Below are 24,671 nucleotides of genomic sequence, written 5' to 3' on the forward strand. Positions count from 1 at the left end.
GCCACGCCTCTATTGGGTATCGACGTTTTCCCGCACCGTACCAGATCTCTGGTATAGGTCGGAGTTGGAGCTCTTTCGAGCTTTACGCGAATTTTGAAGAGGGCAGGCAGGGCGTAAATGTTTCGTGCTTCCGCACATATAACAGCTACGGATGGTCTTATGCTGTTCCACAGCTTGAAGAACCTCTTCTCCTTCCTCAACGAGGCATAAATCCATAGGTTCCGCTCTATTAGACGGAACCCATGTGCTCGAAGAGCTTGTTCGGTAAATAGGCGTGTAAACGCGAGCAGACTTAAAGTCGAACTGGGCGTGTAGCACTATGGCAACTGCCACTTCGAAAGTAGCAGGATGAGCTCGAAATAATTCCGTCCGGGCAACGCCCTCATTGAGACCTCCCATAAGGATCGTCACTACAATTGCTTCTTGCACCGGGTCTTGATGCATAGATTCAATGAGAGTTCTCAACTCCTAGACAAAGTCCCCTAGGGTTCTTTTACCCTGTCGAGTCGCCAGGAGCCGTGCTCGCATGCGAAAAGCCTGATCAGGCGGTGCAAACATGCTCGTCATTTGCTGTTTCAGCGAATCCCATGAGGAAAAAGCGTCGTTTATGGACGTGCTGCACGATAGTGCCCATTCCATGGCTTTACCTCCGATGTTGGAAATGGCCATAGCCACCTTTTGCCGTTCTGTAACGAACAAGGCGGAATCAATGGACAATTCCATCTGCTTAATCTAAAAAGTGAGATTTTCTCCCTCTATTCCCCCAAATGTTTTCACATTTACAGTTAGAGGGCGAGCCCTCGGCTCTGAGTCAGGTACAGAGATGTACCGGGTTGGCATAGATGCGGCTAAATGGTCCTCTACCTGACCGATCGGGAAGGCTTCGTACCGCATGAAGGCTTCAAGCCTTGTATGCAGGACCTCTGGTCCCTGGGAGATAATAAATTCTATGTGCTCAAGCCCTAATACGGTTTTAAGCTTGTCATTAGCGGCGCGTTGCGCTTCTGACAATTCTCGATCCTCTTCCATTTTCGTGAGAAATTAGTCTTTAAAAGACTCAGGCGTGGATTGACTACGAGTGCCACCAGGTGTAGCGGAGCCACCTCGCTCTTAAAGTCAGAGGAAGACTTTCAGACTCAGAGAGTCACTTAGTTCTATTGAACTAATGGGTTTAACAACTCAGGGAGTCGTATAAGCTATCAAAGCTTAAGGAATCCTAGTTTAAGGGATTCAACCAAGTGGCAACTAGTGCCCAAGAGGATATACCTCAAAAAGGCTTCTATCTCTTACAGATCAATGCGCAAGCGTTAGGAAGGCTCTTAATGCTTTAAGATCAAAAGGGGAACTGAACTTTATTTAATTATTTAAATCTAAAAACCTTACCCTAGCTAATTAAAATAATAGATTTTGACCGCCAGATTTATATCTGGCGGAGACCACATTTATTACCCATAATAATTGGGATTGAAGTAACTAACTATTTTAAAATTAGATAAAAGGGATATTGTACCACAACAACGGTTCTCCAACCGATGTGTGCCCCATTACACACCCTGTTACATTTTTTTCTTTCATATCCAATCGACAAAATTCGTGGCGTCGTCACCTTAGGTAAGCTAGCTTTGAATGTCCTGTCGTTGTTAACTTTTGGCAAGGAAAAAACTGCCGCAGTAAAGTTTCGAAGCATTACAACTAATTCGACTTCTGCAAGCTATTCTTACTCACTGACCTGATAATAAAAACTTGCATTTATCCACATACTCGTTGCGATATACCGACTAAGGCTATTCTTAAAAATTTGATTAGTCTCATAATTCGCAGCGCCATCCTCATCCATTTGGATGATGGAAATGTGTAACACATCCCACTATATGCCACTATACTAAGGCTCCACTTTCTCGTTCATTTCGACCGAAAATTTTGTGCCCAGCCACACAAAAAAATCACCATCGACCGTTTCTATACAATTTCTTTAGGCCTTTTGGTCCCTGTACTTCCAAATTTATTTATGCGCTTGCTATTTTTCTATAATTAACTCGCGCCTTTTCGACTAAAGATGGTGGTTATATATCCACATGCCTGGCTGCTCGATTGCTATTCCTATCGTACGTGCTAACGCAACGTCCAGCACGGCGTTCCAGACAACAATACCTGCGTAAACAGCACCAATTTCTGTGTTGGTCGGATTGCATTCTTCGCCGATTTCTTTAGATCGTTTCAAAGCCAAGGCTGCGGGACTTTGGCCCTACGCATCAAGAAGAAACGCATTTGACGACAAAATGGCTTCGTTCCTCGTCGTGACGACTTCTCATAAATTTGGAACCCCGCTCGATAGCACACAATTTGACATTGGCGTCACGTTAGGAACCGGTTCATTTGGACGCGTGCGCTTTGCGACCCATAAAGTAAGTTTCAGTATCGTTGTATATTTCGTTTTTATCCTAGCGAGTAATAAAGAATTGTGTTTTTTTTTTTATTTAGGCAACCAATACATACTGGGCAATAAAGATTTTGAAAAAAGCTGATATTGTTCGGCTTCAGCAGGTGGAACACATGCTTTCGGAAAAGAGGATTCTAGTAAGCTTGGACCATCCCTTTATTGTCAACTTGGCAGGGACGTACCAAGATCCCAGGTACTTGTATATGGTGCTCGAGTACGTCGTCGGTGGTGAGTTTTTCACGCATCTTCGAAAGGCTGGACGATTTAATACGAATACGGCCAAGTTCTATGCAGCTCAAGTCGTGTCGATTTTTGAGTACATGCATCAACAGGATTTCATCTACCGGGACTTAAAGCCTGAGAATTTGCTTCTTGACAGCAATGGGTACATTAAAATCACGGACTTTGGATTTGCCAAGCGAGTGGCTTTTAAAACGTATACGCTCTGTGGCACTCCCGAATACATTGCACCAGAGGTGTTACTGAACAAAGGGCACGGTAAAGGAGTGGATTGGTGGACGTTAGGGATCTTGCTCTTTGAAATGCTTGCCGGTCAGCCACCTTTTTATGACGACGATCCCATGGGCATTTACCAGCTAGTTCTGTCTGGAAAGATTAGCTTTCCTCGACATTTTGATCGCAGTGCCAAGGGATTGATCAAACGGTTGCTCACAGCTGATCTTACGAAGCGATACGGTTGTCTTAAGAATGGTGTCGAAGATATTAAAAAGCACAAGTTCTTTAGCGGTATGAATTGGGAAGACCTGCTCGCGCGCAAGGAGGCTGCACCGATTCTTCCACGCGTCAGTAGAGCCAATGACACGTCTAATTTCGATAAGTATCCTGATTCATTCGAGGAAGCAATTGTTCCCGTCTACAATGGTATCGATCCATTTGCCGAGTTTTAGAGTTTCTTAGGTTAGAATATTGGTGAGACAGAGTTATGAGAACAGGGCGATCGAGAGAAATTTAAATCATGGTCGTGTATGGGTCCTGCATTTCTATTTATGGGCGAGAGGCCGGCTGTAGGAAGTGTCTTCACGTCGCATTTTTTGTAGTCAAGTGGTTCCTATGGTACTTCAATCGACGTATTGCTACTAGGCCAATAATTTTCTGACACTTATTGGGGATCTAGCATTTACTCTATAGACAGGTGCAACTTTAAGAGCGTAGTGGTAAACAATATTTTTTTTTCATACAAATTAGAGCTTTGAAGTTGGAAACAATATCTTGTCCCCTTGAAAATCATGGTACATAGTAGCTTTCTTCGTGATACGAAGCACACGACCAGCATTGTTCGGGTCACGCATAGCGGCTACAAAGGCATCGACGACGACTTTAACAGGCATAAGGCCACCCGTTCGATTCGTATATTCTGGGATCGCATCGTGAGCTTGGCGACCCATCTGCGTCTCGGCAAATCCCGGACACAAGCAAAAACAGCGAATATTGTATGAGTTTTGGAGCTGATACAAGGACCGCGTTAGGCCTACGACACCAGCTTTTGCCGCCGCATAATCGGGTGCAAATGGCGTGGGGAATAAAGAAGCCGTACTGCCCAGATTAACAATCACTCCTTCGTGGCCCTTCAGCGTGCGCTTGAATTCCATAATCGCAAACCTTGTTCCCCGCACGAGCGCAATTAAATCAATCTCCATCACAGCTTCCCATGACGTGCTCTCCGGAACATCTAAGAACGAATTACCGGCAATGCCAGCATTATTCACAAGAACGTTCACGTATTTCTTAAAATACTCCCTCGCAAATGCAAACACGCGTGAAAAACTGTCGTATTCCGTGACATCTTGACGAACCCAGCACACGTTCTGCTCGCCGTATTGGCTCTGGAACTCCTCACACGTCTGCTGCAACTCATCGACATTCACATCCGTGATCAAAACCTTTCCCTTTTTAGTTAAAATCGCCTCGGCAAAGGCGCGACCGAAGCCACGGCCCCCGCCCGTTACGATCGCTATCGCTTCGAAGAGCTCCATGCGAACTTCATGTACGTTTTCTAATTTTTACTCCATCCGAACTTTATGTGAGTTTGCTAATTTCGCGTGGTGCACGTAAAACTACGGAACGATGTTAGCATGGATACTAGCGCTGCTGTTAGTGCTCGCGGGCGCTGGCTACCTGCACCTCCAGCAGCAGGTCAGAGCCAAACAAGAGGCGTGTAAGCTGCAGAAAGAAAAAGAGGAACTTGCGCGTGAACACTTACACGCTTTTCCAAACAAAAAAGCGAAACATAAGCTTCCGAAAGTAGACGTGACTGCGGAACTTAAGAAGAAAAAGGAGCAAGCGTCCGCGGCCGAACGCAGCGATACCGAGCACTCGAGTATCTTGCACGTACTAAAGGGTCACAAATACATCGTTACGGCTGCGGCATATAGCCCCAATAACCGCTTTATCGCCACGGCCAGTCTCGACCGCTCCATTCGAATCTACTTTCGCGACACCTTAAAGGCAAAAAAACCAAAGGTTCATCAAATTAATCTCGAGTACGATCATGTGACTGCCATGTGTTTTAGTCCAGACGGACGTAATCTCGTCATTGCAACGGTAAATGGCCACGTTAAAGTCTATCGTACGTAATTATAATCTCGGCTTCATGTCTCCTTTTCACATGTTCGACGCCGTGCATGTCAATAGAAAAACTACGTATCAAACCAGACATTTTCGCTGATTTTCCCATATCCCATTCATCCGACGTGCACTCGGTGCATATGAATGATATTGGCAATGTACGTGAACACTCGAGGGCTCTATTGAGCTCGTTTAATGAGTATTTATCGTAGTGGGCAACGATTATTACTTGTGCAAGCGAGTCCGACACGGAAGTCAAATTCTGGAACTTACGCGGAGAACTATTGCAAATTGTTAACACGAATCAAGTGGCAAATTACCACTGTGTAGGGTCCAAGGACAATCGGTACGTCGCAGTAGCCGCGTACACCCCTGAGGTGAAGATTTACGAAATTACTCGGGAAAAAGCTGGAAATTTTAAAAAAGCGAATAAAATAATGACATTACAAGGACATCGGGTAATCCTTTTAAGTGCGAAATAATAATTAAGCCATAATGCTAACTTTATGGATAAAAACATGTAGGCCGGAGTAATGGATCTTGCGTTTAATGGCTCGGATACGCTCGCAGTAGACCGTGTCGTGACGATTTATAAAGACGCGTCGATTCGAGTGTGGAATATCAATGGTCTGTGCGGTCTCGATGCAAAATCATGCGGTTTTTCTATATTTTTGTGGCTCTATGTCTTGAACTGTAGTGCGTTATTCGGTCCAAGAAGATCCCAAGGTTTTGTCGTCGTTCTCTGCTAGCGACAAGGAACCTTTTCAAACCACTGACTATGCTCCAAATGGAAAGGTAGAGAGACTTGTTAAAGCATGTATATCGACTTAAAATCTGACATGTGGCATGGTTAGATGTTGGTCATGGCGCGTGATAAAGCGCTCGTGTTTATTCGGACTCGCGACAATCGCGAGTGTTTTACAATTGAAAATGCACTTGACGATCGTATTAAGCGTGCTACTTACTCTCCTGATGGATCCGAAGTGCTTGTAGTCGGAAATAATTGCAAGCATGTCAAGATTTACAAAACACCCGAGTTATAGACAAACCATCGCATTCCAGAACTAACACGAACACTTGATTTCAACATTCTTTTCCGTGAGCCTAATGATTGCTTGATGATGCATTCAAGTCATCAGAAGGGCTTTGATTTGGCTGTAAAATCTCTAACAATCTCCACTTTAACATGCGGATATTCTCCAACAGAATAAACTTATCCGATCGACGGACAACAGTAGCCATATACACATGATGTTGCCGACAATCTTCTTCTTGTTCGTCCCACGACTTTAGGAACGCGTCATCCTCTTCAATCTCCGTTGGATAGGCTTTCAACAAACTCTCGAACGTGTATATCAACCGCGTGAGAGCTTCCTGTTCGTTTTTCAAGCTCAACTTCTCTCCTTGAATTGCCTTGTGCGCTAAACTTTTAAACTCTTTCAATGTTTCGCAATCAATCTCCTGAATTCGAGCAGCGCAAAGCAATGAATAATTGAATTCATCTGCTACAAGCTCATACGCATACGTTTCGTGGTCCATGTCATTCACAAAGAAAAGCTTTTGTTTCACTTCGAAAAACTTGGTCGAAGCTGCGTTCATTGGCAGCCAAATCTCCACGGTATCGAATGGATTTGAGAGAATCACAAACCCATAGAGCGACAAGAGTTTGTGGTTCGAAAGCGGTCCATAGTTAATAAACAGCTGCGTCCCAGCGTGCCAGTGTTGACGACTCACGAGCTTAAATTCTTGACTGTCTCGGTCAAAAAAGTGCGTCATCTCGGCTTCTGGGTCATGATTTAACATATCAAAGACTGGGACCATGGCCTTGATCGATTGATTTTTATTTCTATTCGAAATCACTTCGCCTATGTTAAATTGTAGTACGTTAGTTAATCTAAGGGTGACAAAGCGACTCCATATCGTCGAAAGAGCCCATTTGTAGTTCTCTAACGAGAAATATTCGTGAAACAAATCCACGTTTATTTCTTCGCCACACTTCTCAAAAAGCTCAATCAAGACTGACTGTTTTAATCGAGCATACTCGGCTGCGACGTGATCCTTTAGATGCAACGCCATGTAATACAAATTACTGCCTTTGAGTGCTTGAAGCACTTCAGGTTCAAAGTATAAAGCATTGTAATAGGTCCGTGGGAGTAGCTCGATGTGCTTTGCCCATTTGGATTGGCCACATTGTATATACTTTTCGTAAAGAAGCGCAAGAGCGAGCTGATCGTCTTCATGCTCGGGCGTGCGCTGTTGGAAGAACGCGAGGCTTTGTAAGGCAGGGATGTTGTGAAGGCTCTTGACGGAGAGCACCGAGTCAAGTGGGATACGAAATACCTCGGTGTGCGGAATGACGTCCTCGGCGATGAATACACCTCGATTCGTTGCGGATGGGTCATCCTCGGTCTCGTACACAAAGTCTGTGGCAATGTGTACATGAAGCGACTCAGTTGCCCACTCGTTATAGCCTATAAACTCCTCGCCGCCACAATCCGACTCCATTTCGAGCCTTTCAACCTTCCTAAAGGAGTCAAGAAAGTGGATTTGAAAAGCTTTCGAAAACAGTTTAGATACATTAAAGTACTTTTTCTAAAGGATGCTGTAAGAAAAGGGAATTCCGATTTTAATAGTCGGCATGGTTTTGAAACTTGATCGATGTGCATGTATGCAACACAAGTTTTAAACTACGCTTGTGCTGCCCGAGTCAAAATATTGTTTAGTTTTCAAGAACTAAGTGGCTCTTTGAGCCGCTACACTCAGTAGTAGTCAGAGTAACGGGGCATCTTTTACTAGTACTGATACAGTCAACCTACACTGATTACAGTGGAGGTGCGGTGCCTCGACTATTACACGTACAAGACGTGCACAGGAAGGTTTTAAGTAGCTAAGAAGTCTTAGCTACCAAAGGCAAATATTAGGGCTTAAGTGTAACGGGCTGAAGTTGCCATAATGTTACATGAACCCATTACGGACACTAAGTGCACTTAACGGGATGGTCAATTACTTCATGTGTAGTACGTAGACCTACCACTTGGGTGTGGTGCACAAAGTGACCCACCCTTGTGTATGTGATGCGCATAGGTGCATTCACATTGTTAAGGGATGACGGCTAGCGTCATCCATTTTGCAAGGTATTGAGGATAATACGCTCGCTACATAGGGGTGCACATCTACAGAGATGGCATATATTGATTGGTTAACAGTATGTATGTTTACTTCAATTAAAAATAAATTAGTCTGAAAACTACTTCATAGTTAACAAGCGCGCACGCGAAGCCGTGTAGGCGGGCACGTCTCAATGCCGCCGCGCTCTACTTACCCACACACCCTAGCACAGCGAGGAAGCAACTAGACCGTCTTCTCTTGCGTGCAGTGAGGTACTTGTAGTGGGCGCGTTTCCGACCTCACCCAACGCACTACGTACTCTAGTAAAGTGTCGTCAAGGGAGCGGTAATCCGGCTCCTCGTGCGCACTTACTAAGTAGGAAGTAGTTTTCAGACTGATTCATATTTAATCGAATTAAATATAAATACTTATTTCTACCAATCGAAATGTCATCTCTGTAGATTATACATAATATGTATTGCGAGCGTATCTTTCTAGATACATCGCGTAACGGATGACGCTAGGCGTCATCTCTCCTAATGTGAATGCACCTATGTGCATCACATACACAAGGGTTGGTCACAAATGTGAACCACACCCGAGTGCTGGGTCTAACTACTTTACTTAAGTAACTGGCAATCCCCTTAAGTACACCAAGTGTACTTAACGAGGACTGTGTAACATTAGAGCAACTTTAGCCCGTTACATCACCTCCCCTTCAAGAACGAATTTTCATTTTAACTTTGTCAGAGAGGACCGAGAAACTGCGAGCAGCTTTACGCGCCGCTAGTTCACTCAATCACTCTAGCGCACGTGTTTCCATACACGGCGCCAAAGATGCCACCTAAAAGGGGAAGTGTTGGTGAATCGTCTGCGGAGACGCCCGCTCAACCTCGCACTAAGCGCCCACGCCGCGTTAACACGCCGACAGCGTCCAATGCCTTAGTCGAAACGCCGGAAGCTACTGCTTGTGTCGTGTTAACGGGTCAAGAGGATCCATTCCACTTTAACAGTGAGGATGCCGATCCGTCGCTCATTTTCGACTACAATGAGTCGACACCGTTGCCGTCACCTCATAGTAGCGATGCGGACAACGAGCTCATAAGAAAGGATGATGGCGCATTATTGCCCATCCAAACTTCTCTCATTGCTCACAACATGGAGACAGCAACATTTACGAATGCTGTCTCGTCGTCTGCGCTGGATAGCGCAGCGACCATTAATGAGAGCGCTGCCCATAAAGGCGCAGCTGCTCTCCGTCGGGTAAAGTTACAATGCCTTATGCTCAGACCATTATCCATAATGGTTCTGACATAGAGGAGTTCGAGTCTAAAGCTCCGCCAACGATACGTGAACGTGCTCTGTCGGTGTCACAAGTTAGTCGTATCAAACGTGGCTATATGACGGGTGGCATATCAGCGATGCCCCTCCATCTAAATGGTCTCGTGTAAACGGGCCAACAGCGATGCTCCTAGAGCGCGGTATTCTAGACGCTCATAATTATTATGGAATTCTCAGGGTAATACGCTTTGGCATATTTTCCCGATCCTGGTCGTGTTGCGTTCAAATAAAATGCCCGACTAATACGAGGCGGAATTCCTGCGCCGCATTCATCCGCATTCCAATGCGATGAAACAGCGGTCGCAGCGAATTAATTTCGCCCACTTGCGTGTAAAAGAAATCATGGGTGGTACTGTATACCCGGTTTCTTTTCACAGCGCTGCTTCTGCTAGTCCATTTGAGATTTGCGAAGAGGCCTCAGCTGGTGCTCCTTTTCATCGGCAGCTACCAAGCCGGCCACATCAATGCGTTGGGCATCGATCGGTTCCCAAGAGTCAGAACTCTTCGGGTAACCTCTCCATCGGACGAGGATCTGATACCTTTGCCTCACGGAGCGGTGGGCAAGCAGCCTTCCAACAAGAAACCGTTGATTCTCAACCGCATCCATCAGTGCAGGCGGCGCCCGATAGGAGTGGCGATCTCGCTCACCTAATCGGGGCTGCCTTATCTTCGTTCGTTCAGTCGCAGGCGTTAAGCGCTGCTGAACGACGCATTGTGGATCTCGAGGGTCGTGTCTTGCGACTGACCTCGGATCTCTGTGATTTCCGAGCGAAGGGTCGTCAGGGTTATGAGTGCCTGAAGACTCGCTTGGACCTTCTGGAGAAGATAATGCTGAGGGATCCGCGTTACTTGCGTGATGTTTCTCGCTCTCCGAGTCCTTATCGTGGTGGGAGGAGTCGATCATCTGAAAGTTTTTCGCCTTCCCCGTCCCCTCACCTCAATGACGCTCGATTCGCAGTTGGCGTCACCATCGGGCTCCTTAGACGGATGAAGGTATGTGACCTCATCCAGGTCTACATACCGCTTTAGACGATCCACGTAAAATACGGAGTGTGTCTTCACATACGGGGAAAGGGTGAGCCTATAACTTAGATCTCCAACCTCTTCTACCACCGTTAGGGGCCCAATGAAACGCGGCAACAACTTCGTAGTACCTCCAGGTACTACAGGAAATTCATTCTTAGGTAGGGTAGCAGTACTTAATAATAATATTCCACCCACTCTAAAGCGTTCATAATTATTGCGACCATTTCGGTCTCCGCATATTCTTTTTGCTTGTATTGTGCGCTTGCCGTCGCGTCGCGGACTTTTCTTGTGATGGCTAATCGCTCATCCACAAAGCGTTGAGCCTCGCTCACGCTTTAAGCATCAAACACGCCTATGAAACCGCCGAGAGGTCGGTCATATGGCATTGATTTATTGACCACTGCTAAACTGGCAGGGTCACTAGGGCAAATTTCTGTCGTTGACATGATACCCTCGCGGGTCATCGTCATATTGACGAAACTATGATCCTCTTTCACACCTAGCATAGAGAGCCCCCAGTAATACTCGGGCTGCGCATAAACGAGACTGGCGTCCGAAGATGGCACAGTCCGTTAATATCAAAAGATGCCTCACCCGTACTGGCGTGGACACGGTTATTTATAGCGAACTTTACAGAGGGCTATTGTTTGCTCCATTATTTGGGAGTTGCTATCGTACGTAAGACATCCGCCACGACCCGATTGGCACGTTCTGTTTGGCCATCGGTCTGAGAATGATATGCGGTCGACATGCGGAGCTTGCTACCTAGCAGCTCGAACACATGTCACCAAAAACCAGACGTAAAACGTGGATCCCCTATGGACTCGGACATCCCAAGTAGTCGGTATACATCATCCAGAAGCAAAAGAGCTGCCTCCTTGCCTGTGATCGATGTCTTTCATGGTACTAAATGCACTACTCAGTCTGTCCACAAAAACGACAAGCCCCGTCCGATTCTTATGATCGGGCGGCATGGCAAACATGAAATTCAATCCTACTGACTTCCCAACAATCCGTTGGAATTAGTAGCGTTTTTTTGGCGCACTGCCGGACGTTGCAGCTTCATGCGCTGACATTGTCGCAAGAGCGAATATTGTTGGCCACCCATCAATATGGGTGTGCCACCAAAATTCCTCTGACACTCGTAAGAATGCTTTTTACGGCCCAGATGCCCACTAGATAGCGCACCATGGAGCTCGTGAAGGATCATCAGCTAGATCTGTGTCATGAGGCACGTAGATTCTTAAGGAATCATAATGTGAGAGCTGGTGCCATAACAGGCCATCGTTGTAGCTAAAGCGATTTAGCTTAGCTTTCAGGTGTGACGGAAGGGAAACCTTTCGTCCACCAAAGTGATCCAGCAGCAGGCGACAGTGGTCGTCCTGACTGTAGCTCTCTTTTATCTCAGAGGCCAATGAGCTCGACACGTGGTATGCCGTCATGGCTGCCAACGTTGACGGCTGAAATTGTGCTTTTGCACTAGACACACTTTCCTGGTGTTTTATCACGAAGTCTGATCTGCGCGCGATACAGCGTCAGCCAAGAAATTCGACTTATCCGGCTTGTAGTCAACTTTGAAATTAAATTTAGAGAAGAATGTAAGCCATCTTGCCATTCTAGGCGAAAGGTGCGGTGAGTTTATTGCGGTCCGCAGTGGTGCGTGATCCGTATAATGGTTCGGTGCCCATTAGGTGCACACGAAACTTGATAAGAGCATACTTTATTGAAAGAAGCTCTTTATCATGCACAGGGTATTTCAGTTTCGCGACTTTTAAAAGCTGGGACTGATAAGAAATGACGCGGTCAACGCCGTCGTCATCTTTCTGCACGAGCGCACCGCCGATCGCAAAATTACTTGCATCGCAGACGACGCTAAAGGGCTTATCCGCGTCTGGCGACGCAAAGATTCTTTCCTCTACACGAGATTGTTTCACTGATCTGAACGCATCATCTTGTTCTATTAACCAAACCCATTCTGCGTTCTTTTTAAGGAGGTCAGATAATGGCTTAGTTTGCTCAGCATAATTCTGGATATATATATGCAAGTAATTTGCGAGCCCTAGGAATTGGCGCAAATCCTTCACCTGCCGCGGGATCGGCCATTCTTTTACTGATTTTACCTTGTCTGGGTCCCCTCGTACACCATGTGTACCAACGATGCAGCCCAGTAAAGTTATCTCAGGGACCCCTATGACACACTTTTGCAAGTTGACGTACGATTGGGCGTCCTTTGAAAGTCTGCAACACAGCGTCTAAATGACGCTTGTGTGACTCTATTGCGCTCAGCCCGTTTTTAATCCTAATATGCACGAATACAGTGTCAAAGTAGTGGAGCGTGTAAGCACGGTGCTGTCGCATTACGTGAGCCAACAGTCGGTTGAATACTGCTGGTGGCTTTTTCAACCATTTGGGCATCACAAGACACTCCCAAAGCATACCGCTTGGGGTGCTTACTGCCGTTTTGGCTACATCGAACTCTCTCATGACTGACTACCTGATAGTAATCATCCTTTAAATCCAACGCGGACAAGATAGTTGGCTTTCATATGGAGTTCAACAGAACATCTTTCCTCAGGGGGATTGGCGTTTGCACCGGTATGGTCGCCGTTTCAGCTTATTGTAAGCATAAACCACGCGTCATCCACCTGTGGCTTTATGCACACAAATGTCGGGCTGCAGAGGCGAGTTGCTCTCACGCACATGTCCCTCCTTGGCTTGCTTGTCGAAAAGCTCATCGATATAATCGACTTGTTCTTTCGGCAACGGCCATTGCCTGGTCACACAATACTTGGCGCCAGGTTCGAGATCTTTTTCGTGCTCGATGCCCCTATCTGCTTGTAGGCGGCTGGGCACTTCTTCTGGGAACACATCGCGATGTTTCCAAAGAACTTCAAAGAACGGACTGTCTCTCAAGGCATCCCAGCCTCGAGCAGCGAAACGTTCCTTTTTTGTCCGTTTCTAGGACGCTCTCGTCCATTGTGGACGTTGAGCAACAGTCCACAAAGTTCTCTTCTGGAACTGGTGTGACTATTCGTGGGTCTTTCCTTCCTTTAATTCAGCAAGGAACACAGACTTCACGACATCTCCAGGAGATTTACTATCTCTCGGCAGATTTAAAGACTTCCCGGAGCACCTCAACTGAGGATGCCTCCACAATTTCGTCTTTGACAGCCTCGAAAACCTATAGGAACTGATCCAAAGGTCACACGTTTTAGACGTGCCTTTGATCGTCCTAATCTGTCGGGTATTCGTTCTTCGAGTCATCACGACTTTTGACTGGGAAGCGGGTGCCGCTTCCCATCGACGCTTGACTTACTGTCAGCTTGCCGTCTACTGCCACACTGCTCTCGGCTCTGCGTAGGACTTTGGGACGCATGACTTCTCGTCATCGTCCTTTTCACTACCCCAGTCTCCACGAGCTGGGTAGGAATTGGTGACGTTTGAGATCCCGTCAACGCACCCTCAACTGTTTTTGACACGACATCAGTTGCATAGGCCTCTCGCAGGAGTACATCCTTTCCTATGTCCTGCGTAAAGCTCGCAAATGCGCATGAACGCCAGACTATCCATGGTTGGTGTTTTTCCATCCATGGCATGCTTAGGATGAGGTCATACGGACTCTCCATACCTGGCACTGTGAACTTCTCTTTACAAGAGAAGTCACTAAAGCTGAAGGCGAGTTCTACCTGAACTCACTCAAACTTAATGAGCGCGTTGTTCGCTAACCGAACGGTCGCCTCTTTTCACTTGCCATCCTGGCAAAGCGACTCAACCCATCGCCGGTCTCTTTCTTAGAGCCGCGAGTTTTACAAAATTTTGTGATATGCACTCGAATCCACTAGGAGGGTCATCACCTGGTCATAGCCTCGTACTTAGGCGCTATAGACTAGCAGGGTTGAGGTCCGAAATTTCGAGACTTCAGGGACTATGCTTCCCATTTGTTTTACAACTCTGAACTTAGAGGTAGTCCGCGTCAGTAGGGCATCCCGCCCCTACTGCGTTCCTGCCTTTTCCGACCCCTCAGTGGTCGATGCAGAGCTCATGCGGCTTGCACGCTGGTTATTGCCATCGCCCTTTGGACAGGGAGTCCTCTTGCTAGGCATCTTTGCGCCAGCAGGGCCCAACTCCATGGGAGTAGCATCTGACATCTCGGCCGACGGCTTATACCAAGCTGTCGCCGAGGCACTGCTGTAGGATTGCTCCTCAACTAAGGCAATTTTGGATTGCCTCTTCCAACGTCGACAGCACCTTTCTGAAAAGGGCCTGTCACGATGAGCATGTCATAGTCCTTTTATAAACGTGAGCACCTGAATGTGCTCCATGAGCACCCAACATACGCCATTAAGCGGCAAGGTCACATAATTACAGGGGCTTCGGGAGGCATTGGCGCCGCCATTGTGCTTGAATTGGCGCAGACAGGAGCTGAAATCGTGTTAGGGCCGACGGCTCGAAGCACTGGAGACGATCAGCACGAGGATTCGTCAAACGATTAGCCTTGAAAACAGTGTTACGGAGGTACTTAGCGATTGCTTCCGTCTTCGTATTATCAACGGATAACCCTTTGCCACAAATAGTGTGCCTAAAAAAGCTAACCTCTTGACGCGCAAACTTGCACTTGCCGATGTGAGCGAATAGAGTTTCCATGCGTAATACGTCGTAATAAACGCCGACAGCGAGCGCATTTCTTGCACATACTCTAGCAGAGATCGCTTCGCCTGACGCGCTCCAAAGAAGCGCGCCTGAAGCAACACTTCGTTGTTCGGCGGCTGGTACATGGCGCGAATCTTTGCCGTAAAGATCGCCCTGTAAGGAACGCCTTTCTGACATACATAATCGCAGAGTAAGCCCACTCTGAGGCCTTATATCGCAGATGCGACATGGCGTACGACACCATTCGTCTGTCGTCCTCGATGAGCTGAGCGACACCGCATTGCTCAACGGCTAAAAGCCAGTGGACAGTCTTGTGCGCTGCAGTTCCATCGAACTTGGGCGGGTCCATCCGAATAAGCCTCGGCTGACGCTGTCGGACATAGAGCATCATAACAGCCCTGTTAAGAGCCTCACTACGAGCCTGCTCATGCCTCAGCTCATCCTGAGTCTGAGTGACGGACTCCGCAGCAGCATGGCTCTATGCCCCGGACGCGGCTCTCCATTGTTCGAGCACAAATGCCTCAAACTGCTCCAACTGAGCAACATGTTGCTCAGGCGGACTGACCAAGAGCCTGGCCAGGGCTTGTTCACCAAGTCCCTCCGCCATGTGGCCTGCCACCTCACGATGATGTTCGGAGAGGTAGGAGAAATGAGCCCAATCGATATTGAGGCTCATCCTCACGTATACACGCAGCGATGCGGGTCGTGGGAAGGATTTCAAGTGCCACCAAGTGTAGGCGGGCACGTCTCAATGCGGCCACGCTCTACTTAGACACACACCCATGCACAGCGAGGAAGCGGTTAGATCGNATCCACCTGTGGCTTTATGCACACAAATGTCGGGCTGCAGAGGCGAGTTGCTCTCACGCACATGTCCCTCCTTGGCTCGCTTGTCGAAAAGCTCATCGATATAATCGACTTGTTCTTTCGGCAACGGCCAATGCCTGGTCACGCAATACTTGGTGCCAGGTTCGAGATCTTTTTCGTGCTCGATGCCCCTATCTGCTTGTAGGCGGCTCGGCACTTCTTCTGGAAACACATCGCGATGTTTCCAAAGAACTATAAATAACGGACTGTCTCTCAAGGCATCCCAGCCTCGAGCAGCGAAACGTTTCTTTTTTGTCCGTTTCTAGGACGCTCTCGTCCATTGTGGACGTTGAGCAACAGTCCACAAAGCTCTCTTCTGGAACTGGTGTGACTATTTCGTGGATCTTTCCTTCCTTGAATTCGGCAAGGAACAGACTTCACGACATCTCCAGAAGATTTACTATCTCTCGGCAGATTTGAAGACTTCCCGGAGCACTTCAACTGAGGATGCCTCCACAATTTCGTCATTGACGGCCTCGAACACCTATAGGAACTGATCCAAAGGTCACACGTTTTCGACGTGTCTTTGATCGTCCTAATCTGTCGGGTATTCGTTCTTCGAGTCATCACGACTTTTGACTGGGAAGCGGGTGCCGCTTCCCATCGACGCTTGACTTACTGTCACCTTGCCGTCTACTGTCATACTGGTCTCGGCTCTGCGTAGGACTTTCGGACGCATGACTTCTCGTCATCGTCCTTTTCACTACCCCAGTCTCCACGAGCTGGGTAGGAATTGGCGACGTTTGACATCTCGTCAACGCACCCTCAACTGTGTTCGACACGACATCAGTTGCATACGCCTCTCGCAGATGCACATTTTTTCTTTTGTTGTGCGTAAAGTTCGCAACTGTGCGTGTACGCCAGTCTATCCATGGTTGGTGTTTTTACAACCATGGCATGCCTAGGTAGAGGTCATATGGACTCTCCATACCTGGCATTGTGAACTTCTCTTTACAAGAGTAGTCACTAAAGCTGAAGGCGAGTTCTACCTGAACTCCCTCAGCATAACGAGCGCGCCGTTCGCTAAATGTTCGGTCGCCTCTTCTCACTTGCCATCCTCTCAAAGAGACTCAACACATCACCGGTCTCTTTCTTAAAGCCGCGAGTTTTACAAAATATTGTGATACACCTGAATTCACTAGGAGGGTCATCACCTGATCATAAATTCTAATTTGAGCGCTATAGACCAGCATGGTTGAGGTCCAAAATTTCGAGACCTCAGGGACTATGCTACTTATTTGTTCCACAACTCTGAACTTAGGGGTAGTCCGCGTCAGTAGGGCATCCCGCCCCTATTGCATTCCTGCCTTTCCCGACCATCAGTGGTCGATGCAGAACTCATGCGTTTCGCACGCTGATTCTTGCCATCACCCTTTGGGAAGAAAGTCCTCTTGCTGCGCATCTTCGCCCCAGCAGGGACCCTGGCATAGCAGCGAGCCATCATATGGCCGCGCTTGCCGCATTAATAGCAGACAACGTGGGCATGCCCAGCTCCATGGGAGTGGCATCCGACCTCTTGGCCGGCAGCTTATACCAAGCTGTCGCCGAGGTACTGTTGTAGGATTGCCCCTCAACGAAGGCAATTTGGATTGCCTCTTCCATCGTCGACGGCACCTTTCTAAAAAGCGCCTGTCGCGATAAGACATGCCATAGTCCGTTCATAAACGTGGGCACCTTAAAGTGCTCCGGAATCGGACCTACGGTTATGGACGTCGACAGCGAGCGCATCTCTTGCACATACTCTTGCAGAGATCGCTTCGCCTGTCGCGCTCCAAAGAAGTGCGCCTGAAGCAACACTTCGTTGTTCGGCGGCTGGTACATGGCGCAAATCTTTTCCTTAAAGACCGCCCATGTGTAAGGAACGCCTTTCTGACTACATAATCACTGAGTAAGCCCACTCTGAGGCCTTATATCGCAGATGCAACATGGCGTACGACACCATTCGTCTGTCGTCCTCGATGAGCTGAGCGACACCGCATTGCTCAACGGCTTAAAGCCAGTGGACAATCTTGTGCTCTGCAGTTCCATCGAACTTTAGCGGGTCCATCCGAATGGGCCTCGGCAGACGCTGTCGGACAGAGAGCATCTCAACAGCCCTATTAAGAGCCTCACTACGAGCCTGCTCATGCCTCAGCTCATCCTGAGTCTGAGCGACGGACTATGTCGCAGCATGGCTCTGTGCCCCGGACGCGGCTCTCCACTGTCCGAGCACAAATGCCTCAAACTGCTCCAACTGAGCAACATGTTACTCAGGAGGACTACCCAGGAGCCTGGCCAGGGCTTGTTCACCAAATCCCTACGCCATGTGGCCTGCCACCTCGCGATGATGCTTGGAGAGGTAGGAGAAAAGAGCCCAATCGATATTGAGGCTCATCCTTACGTATACACGCAGAGATGCGGGTCGTGGGAAGGATTTCAAGTGCCACCAAGTGTAGGCGAGCACGTCTCAATGCGGCCACGCTCTACTTAGACACACACCCAAGCACAGCGGGGAAGCGGTTAGACCGGCTTCTCTTGCGTGCAGTGAGGTAGTTGTGGTGGGCGCGTTAGCGACCTCACCCAACGCATTAAGTACTCTAGTAAAGTGTCGTCGCGGGAGCGGAAATCCGGCTCCTCGTGCGCACTTACTTAATAGGAAGCAGTTTTTAGACTGATTCATATTTAATCAAATTAAATATAAATACCTATCTTTACCAATCAAAATGTCATCTCCATAGATCACACTAATATGTAGTGCGGGCGTATCTTTCTAGATATATCGCGTAACGGATGACGCTAGGCGTCATCTCTCCTGTTGGTCACGAACGTCAATCAAATCCGAGTGCTGGGTCTAATTACTTTACTTAAGCAATCGACTATCCGTTTAAGTACAGCAAGTGTACTTAACAGGGCCTGTGTAGCATTAAGGCAGCTTTAGCCCGTTACAAGCCAGATTAGCGCTTCCGTGCCGTCACTTGTACTATGGCACTTTGTTCGTTGGGTTAGGTCGCTTAGGCGCCCACCAACTACCTCACTGCACGTGAAAGAAGGCGGTTTTACGCTTCCTCACTGTGCTTGAAGTGACTCGTTCGAGCACAGAACAATCAAGCTCTTGCAGCACGACGTACCATCTGGCTGAAGCGATCAACAAACACAAGAATACCATTATTTTTGTGGTCGTCTTCGGTTAATTGGAAGACGAAGTCCATAGATAGGGGTTGCCAACACGCTACCAGAATAGGCAGAAGCTGTAACAAAGCACGTGATGAAACACTGGGTTTTAGTCGTTGATAAAAGAAACTCTTTGCAAGCACGTATGCACTTGCGGACAGATTTATACTGGTGTGGCCAGTGAAAGTCGCGGCTTATCGTGAGAAAAGATTTTTTCACGTCCGATGCCCCCTAATTGGTACTTATATATGATGCGTAAACGTAAATCATTATGATTGTGACCGACGACATGATGTGTGTCGCCAGCAATGGCTGTGTAACAAAGAACATCAATGCGTTGTTGTATATCGATCCGTTGAGGTCTGATACAATCGTGACAATCCTCTTAAGAATTGTTAAGATGGATTTTTTAGGTAATCGATCAACCTGTAAAGCGCCTTATCTTCTTGATAGGCTCTTCTTAAGTCGTCAAGAATTGTTGACGACGGAACACTTATTGTTGGAACAGTGGCCTCATGCTCACTGTCGCTTTGCGCAACCGGCACGTAAAGCATCAGCGACGACATTAAGTCATCCTGGCTTATATTCTCACGCAGAAATTGTACTCCGCGAAGGAAGAAAAACTCCTCGCCATTCTTTGTAAGAGATGTGGACTGTTTACGGCCTTGTGTAACAATGCGTAGTCCGTTTAAACAATAAACGATTACTCCTAATAAATAGACCTTTAACTTAGCCAGTGCATATTTCATGGCAAGAAGTTTCTTGTCATGCACTCGAAAATTGTGTTCAGCTGGTTGAAGCTGGCGCAATTAATAGCAGACGACGCGCTCTGCGCCGTCTGTGTCATATTGCCTTAACGCACGGCCGATTGCAAAATCGCTGGCGTCACAGATTACATGAATTAGTCGGTCTTTGTCAGCAATCGCCAGGATTGGCGGTTGCATCAAGATTTGCTCAAATACACTCAAACTAACGCTGACAATTAGCGTTCCATGACCACTTAATGTTTTTCTTCCACAAAGAAGAAAGGTGAACTGTCATCTCGGCATGCACTTATGTGAGTCCGCCGATAAGCTGAGAATCTTTTGAGGTCCCTTACATCGACTTGTACAGGCTAGTCGGTTATCCCCCTAATATTCCAGGACAGGGCAAACACCATGTTTACCCACAATGCACTAAAAAATGGTATTTCGCTTGCAGCGAATATACACTTTTTGAGACTCGCATTGAACATAGGCTTGCGCATAAGTGTAGACCATTCCGGATGTAGATGCGATGTACTTCAATGTCCGACTTTCCGTTCATGGCTCTGCTATGAACGAAGACGTCATCAATATAGCTCGGTCCGAAATCCCTCACCGATCTTAACAGATTGGTTACACATCTGTTAATTACCGCAGGGGCATTACTTAATCCTTGTGGCATGACTAGCTTCTCCCGTATAATTCCGCTTGGGGTGCTTACTGATGTGAACGGGATATCCTGTTCACGCATGGAGGATCTGATAGAATCCATCCATCAGATCCGTTGACAAAAAGATAGTACTCTTTGACATACCTTCAATGATTACGTCTTTTCGGGGTATCGGCGTTTGAGCTGGTACCGTTGCAGCGTTCATTTTTTTTACGCATGCGCAAACCGCCCCCCCCCGTTGCTTTACGCTCACAGAAGATCAGAGAGCTATGCGGGGAAGTCGAATCTCTTACATGGTCCACTGCTAAGCAATCGGCAAAGATTTGTCGATCGCTAATATTTATTGACGAGGCAATGGCCATTGCTTCATGAAACAGTAATTCGAACCTGGCATTAAGTCGATCTTATGTCAAGTGTCTTTATCCTTAGACAACCCGTACGGTTCAAACGCAAGGAATACATCATTGGATATGATCAAACATTTTATAAAGGACTTGTCTCCAAAGGCTTTCAGGATTGGGATGTAAAGAATTTGTCCTTCAAGGTTTCCAGAATTGGGACGTAAAATGCTTTCAATCCGAGACTTTTTCTTCGAGGATACGTTTGTCCACCGATGAGCTACTGAGAACCCGGTTGTTCTCAAAGAATACTTTTGCCCACCAAAATTCGGCCACGTACTTGTCATCTGTGACAAGTAGATCTGCTTGACTTTGCAACTACGCAAATCACGAAGGAACCGATTCGATTCTAGCGTTGGCAGATAAGTTATCTCGAAAGTTAACTCCGGAGGCGCTATCAGATCAAGTGCATAAGCGCCTACACTTGATCCATTGTTTACTACGACATTTAATGTCTTAGAGTTCTTTTTGTAACTTATTTCTGAAGGTACCTTCCTTGTTTCGTACCACTCAGCTTATTTGAGTAGTCGAACTTCGACGCTGCCTGTGCTTGTGAACAGCCGTCAGTAACTATGTCCACATCACAATGATGGACATTCGACGTTGCCTGTGCTCGTGCACAGCCGTCTGAATGTAACTCCACAGTGTGATGAGTATTCACACTGAAGTCTTGTGCAGCCGTGCAAACGCCTGAACCACAAGTGAGGCCATCGCACTACATCCACACGCTCATGCACACTCCAAGGCGTTCATCGGTTTGGCCATCTGATGGACAAGAGATATGCATCGTCACAGTTTCATGCTGCCAATATATACATGGCTCGAGCTTTCTGAGCCATGTTAATCCAAGGATGACATATTTGACATCCAAATCAAGTACGATAAAATTATCATCATACTGTTTATGTATTTGACGTTACTTTACTGTGACAGATGCGCCTGTTGCTAGGCGCATTGTCATCCTCGTTAAAGAGATATCGCGCTCAACAGACTCGAGCCGGCGATCATCTAGCGATTTGCGTCAAATAAAATTGTTTGACGCCCTAAAATTGACTTGGGACTTGAGTGGCGCATTAATTTTTCCGCTATAATTTTTAGGGTGATGAGTTTGACCTCATGCGTGGGGCAGTTTCACACATTGTCTTTGTGTGGGAGGAGCAACTTTCGTCAAAGACCTGCAAATTCTTTGACGTTGCTGAATCAGTATGGCGCTCCGCACCAACTTCCCCCATCCACCCTTTTGACAATCTGCCTCGCTGTTGCAATTTCAAAAAAGCGTAGGAATCGCCTCCTCCGCTGTTCCTAGCGGGATATCGATCGCTTCGCCTAGTGTTCTTAGGCTCTGAGCGTCGGGCACTACATTCATAGGCGTCTTTTGACAACAATAGCATTTTTTAATCGTTTGTATGTCGAAGATTGAGGTTTCTCGCTCTCTACATACGAGTGGTTTATGGGATCTGGACCTCCGTTTTCTTGTCGCCTCGGCGGACGATAAGCTCCAGGGTGGACAAAAGCCTGCTATAGAATGAAGTCCTCCTGTTCCGCTATAGAGATCGGTTGGTCTAGCGACTCTAATTCTAGCCAGAACAAGTGGGTCTTAACATGACCGTCTGCAAGACTTTTAATAAACACAATTACCTGTGCCTGGTCACTAATTGGATGATTCACGATACAACTGACCAGGTATCGTGTATGTTGGGCATAATCGTGAAGGTTACGCTTGCCCTGCTTCAGATCCAGGAGCTCGGCTCGCGCCCTAATTTCGGCACGTGGTGGCTCAAATGTTTGTCTGAGCGGGGTCTTAACACCTCATACGACCCAAAAACTAATGGATCGTAAGCTTGAGCCCAAAGGCCAAAGATTTGGCACGTCCGGCTAAGTTGGACATGCCAAATTTCACTTTCGTCGCATCATCGCTGATTCGGCCAGCTTCTGTGGCGTCATCTTATTTCACCAATTATTATAAAAGAGAGTCGCTTTCAACTGCCATAAACTTAGAGATTTTGATCTTTAAGCTTTCGAATCGACGTCTAGGCGTCGCTAGCAGCATGTAAATGCTGCTGTCTCAAAAGTTTCGTTTGTTGAGCACCCTATTCTCTTAATACATCCGCGTATTAAGAGCCTTGTTTGTCGAGTAAGGCTACTTTCTCTTGGGCTCCGTCGAGTTCATGTTGTATGATCTCGGCTATGGCCGCATGCTTTTCATCTGTATTTAGAGTGAACAGCATGGCGCCAACAGCTGGCCTGCCGACGACCGAACTCATCCGTTCGATCGCTCTCATTCAATGCCACTCAAATTTCACACGTTGCGTGGTACCCTTTTTAAGGGACATAAGCTCGCTCCTTTTTCAAGCAACATGTCCCTATTGAATGGAACGTGCGTGGGCCGCTTAACGGACTACGAAGTGCTATTGGGTTTAACGGGGCACCTTACAGTACTTGACAACTTACACTAATTACAGTGAAGGTGGTGCGCCCTGATTACTTCAAGTACACGACGTGCACATGTAACTAAGTAGTCTTATCTACCAAAGGTTAGTTCTAAGGCTTTTAAAATAGTGAAAAGGTAAAATTGTATTTATATATCAAGTTCATACCGAACGATCTTCTATCTACTACTGACTTTATTATATCAATAACAAGCTATGTATGGCGCCTACTTGCGCACCGCACAATCGTGTCTTATAACGATTGGCGGGGTTGATTTAGACTTAGATCAACCAATCGATAGAACTAATGTCTTTTTGCATCAATATTACCAAATATTGTAATATTGGAAGTATTAAGCTAAGATTGATATAGATAATAATTTGTACTTCTTTATCTATTTCCTCTCATTGGAAAAAACATTTATTACATCTCTTACAGGAAATAATATTTATCTCCCGTTACACTTATAACAAATTTGGAAAGTGTGAATATCGAGATGACAATTTACAATCACATGATCAGCCTGAAAAAAATTAGGTCTTTACTTTCTTTATAAATCCTTCCTTTCTTCCTATTTCCGCAAAGCAACACTTCTCCTTGTCAGTGTAGGTCAAGATCATCCCAAGCATGATGCTTTAAGCTTGTGAGAAGAAAAACGCACTCATTTATCTGAAGCAGCCAATACAGTAAGACTAAAGAAAAACAAGTTTAAAAATTCCGACATATTTGTTGAATCACTAAATACTTATCAAACCCTCGCAATTCCTTTGAAATAGAATATCCACTCGTTGTTGCCGATGAGCCAAACGTCCAGGCACCTCGTGAAAATTCTTGTGGCAGTAGCAACAGCGAGTCTTCTTCAGGACCAATCATAATGAGCTACGTATCAGTATTTCGCAAAGCTAGCAGAGGACGACGTCGTGGTGGAGTTGCAGACGGACAAAGTGAGCGTCGACGTCCGCGCCCCCAAAGAGCGGTACGATTACTATCATACTGGCCAACGTGGTCAAATTTGTAGAGATTAGCGTGCCGCCTTCTCCATTCTACGTGGAATGGAAGGATCTACTACTATTTCATCATCGAAGTGGCTTACAAAAATGAAAACCTGAGGGTACTTCAAGCCAAACTCGTGCAATGGATGGATCCCACATGTTCGTCTGTTCAAGTGGCGATTGGAATTAAAATTTCCTCAGCAAATTAGCGTCGAGTTGCTATCTTGCACCAACGTGGACAGCCGGTTGAAGAAGTGGAGTTTGGCAGAA

The 24,671-nt window shown here is 46.8% G+C and overlaps 3 protein-coding genes across 3 annotated transcripts; 1 reads left to right on the forward strand and 2 right to left on the reverse strand.

Annotated features, from left to right (window-relative positions):
- The first annotated feature begins 1,989 nt into the window (after positions 1 to 1,989).
- CCR75_007700 (uncharacterized protein) lies at positions 1,990 to 7,508 on the forward strand. The gene is made up of 7 exons (XM_067965758.1): positions 1,990 to 2,405; positions 2,482 to 4,445; positions 4,533 to 5,027; positions 5,093 to 5,184; positions 5,239 to 5,484; positions 5,551 to 5,821; positions 5,881 to 7,508. The coding sequence occupies exons 1-2, from the start codon at positions 2,280 to 2,282 to the stop codon at positions 3,346 to 3,348; spliced, it is 993 nt and encodes a 330-aa protein (XP_067818427.1). The 5' UTR covers positions 1,990 to 2,279; the 3' UTR covers positions 3,349 to 4,445; positions 4,533 to 5,027; positions 5,093 to 5,184; positions 5,239 to 5,484; positions 5,551 to 5,821; positions 5,881 to 7,508.
- Positions 3,643 to 4,434, reverse strand: CCR75_007701 (uncharacterized protein; the record flags this gene model as incomplete). The annotated part of the gene is made up of 1 exon (XM_067965759.1): positions 3,643 to 4,434. The coding sequence occupies one exon, from the start codon at positions 4,432 to 4,434 to the stop codon at positions 3,643 to 3,645; it is 792 nt and encodes a 263-aa protein (XP_067818295.1).
- Positions 6,131 to 7,531, reverse strand: CCR75_007699 (uncharacterized protein; the record flags this gene model as incomplete). Its single annotated transcript, XM_067965757.1, has 1 exon — positions 6,131 to 7,531. The coding sequence occupies one exon, from the start codon at positions 7,529 to 7,531 to the stop codon at positions 6,131 to 6,133; it is 1,401 nt and encodes a 466-aa protein (XP_067817900.1).
- Between the last annotated feature and the right edge of the window lie 17,140 nt (positions 7,532 to 24,671).

Source organism: Bremia lactucae, linkage group LG6 (assembly GCF_004359215.1).
Source record: "Bremia lactucae strain SF5 linkage group LG6, whole genome shotgun sequence".
In the NCBI taxonomy this organism is placed as follows: Eukaryota; Oomycota; class Peronosporomycetes; order Peronosporales; family Peronosporaceae; genus Bremia; species Bremia lactucae.

What these genes read in the sequence shown, in the direction of transcription:
- CCR75_007700 (XM_067965758.1), top strand. Translation starts at nt 2,280, where the DNA reads ATGGCTTCGTTCCTCGTCGTGACGACTTCTCATAAATTTGGAACCCCG. An exon ending in TGCGCTTTGCGACCCATAAA is followed by an intron (nt 2,406 to 2,481) that starts GTAAGTTTCAGT and finishes TTTTTTATTTAG; the next exon opens with GCAACCAATACATACTGGGC.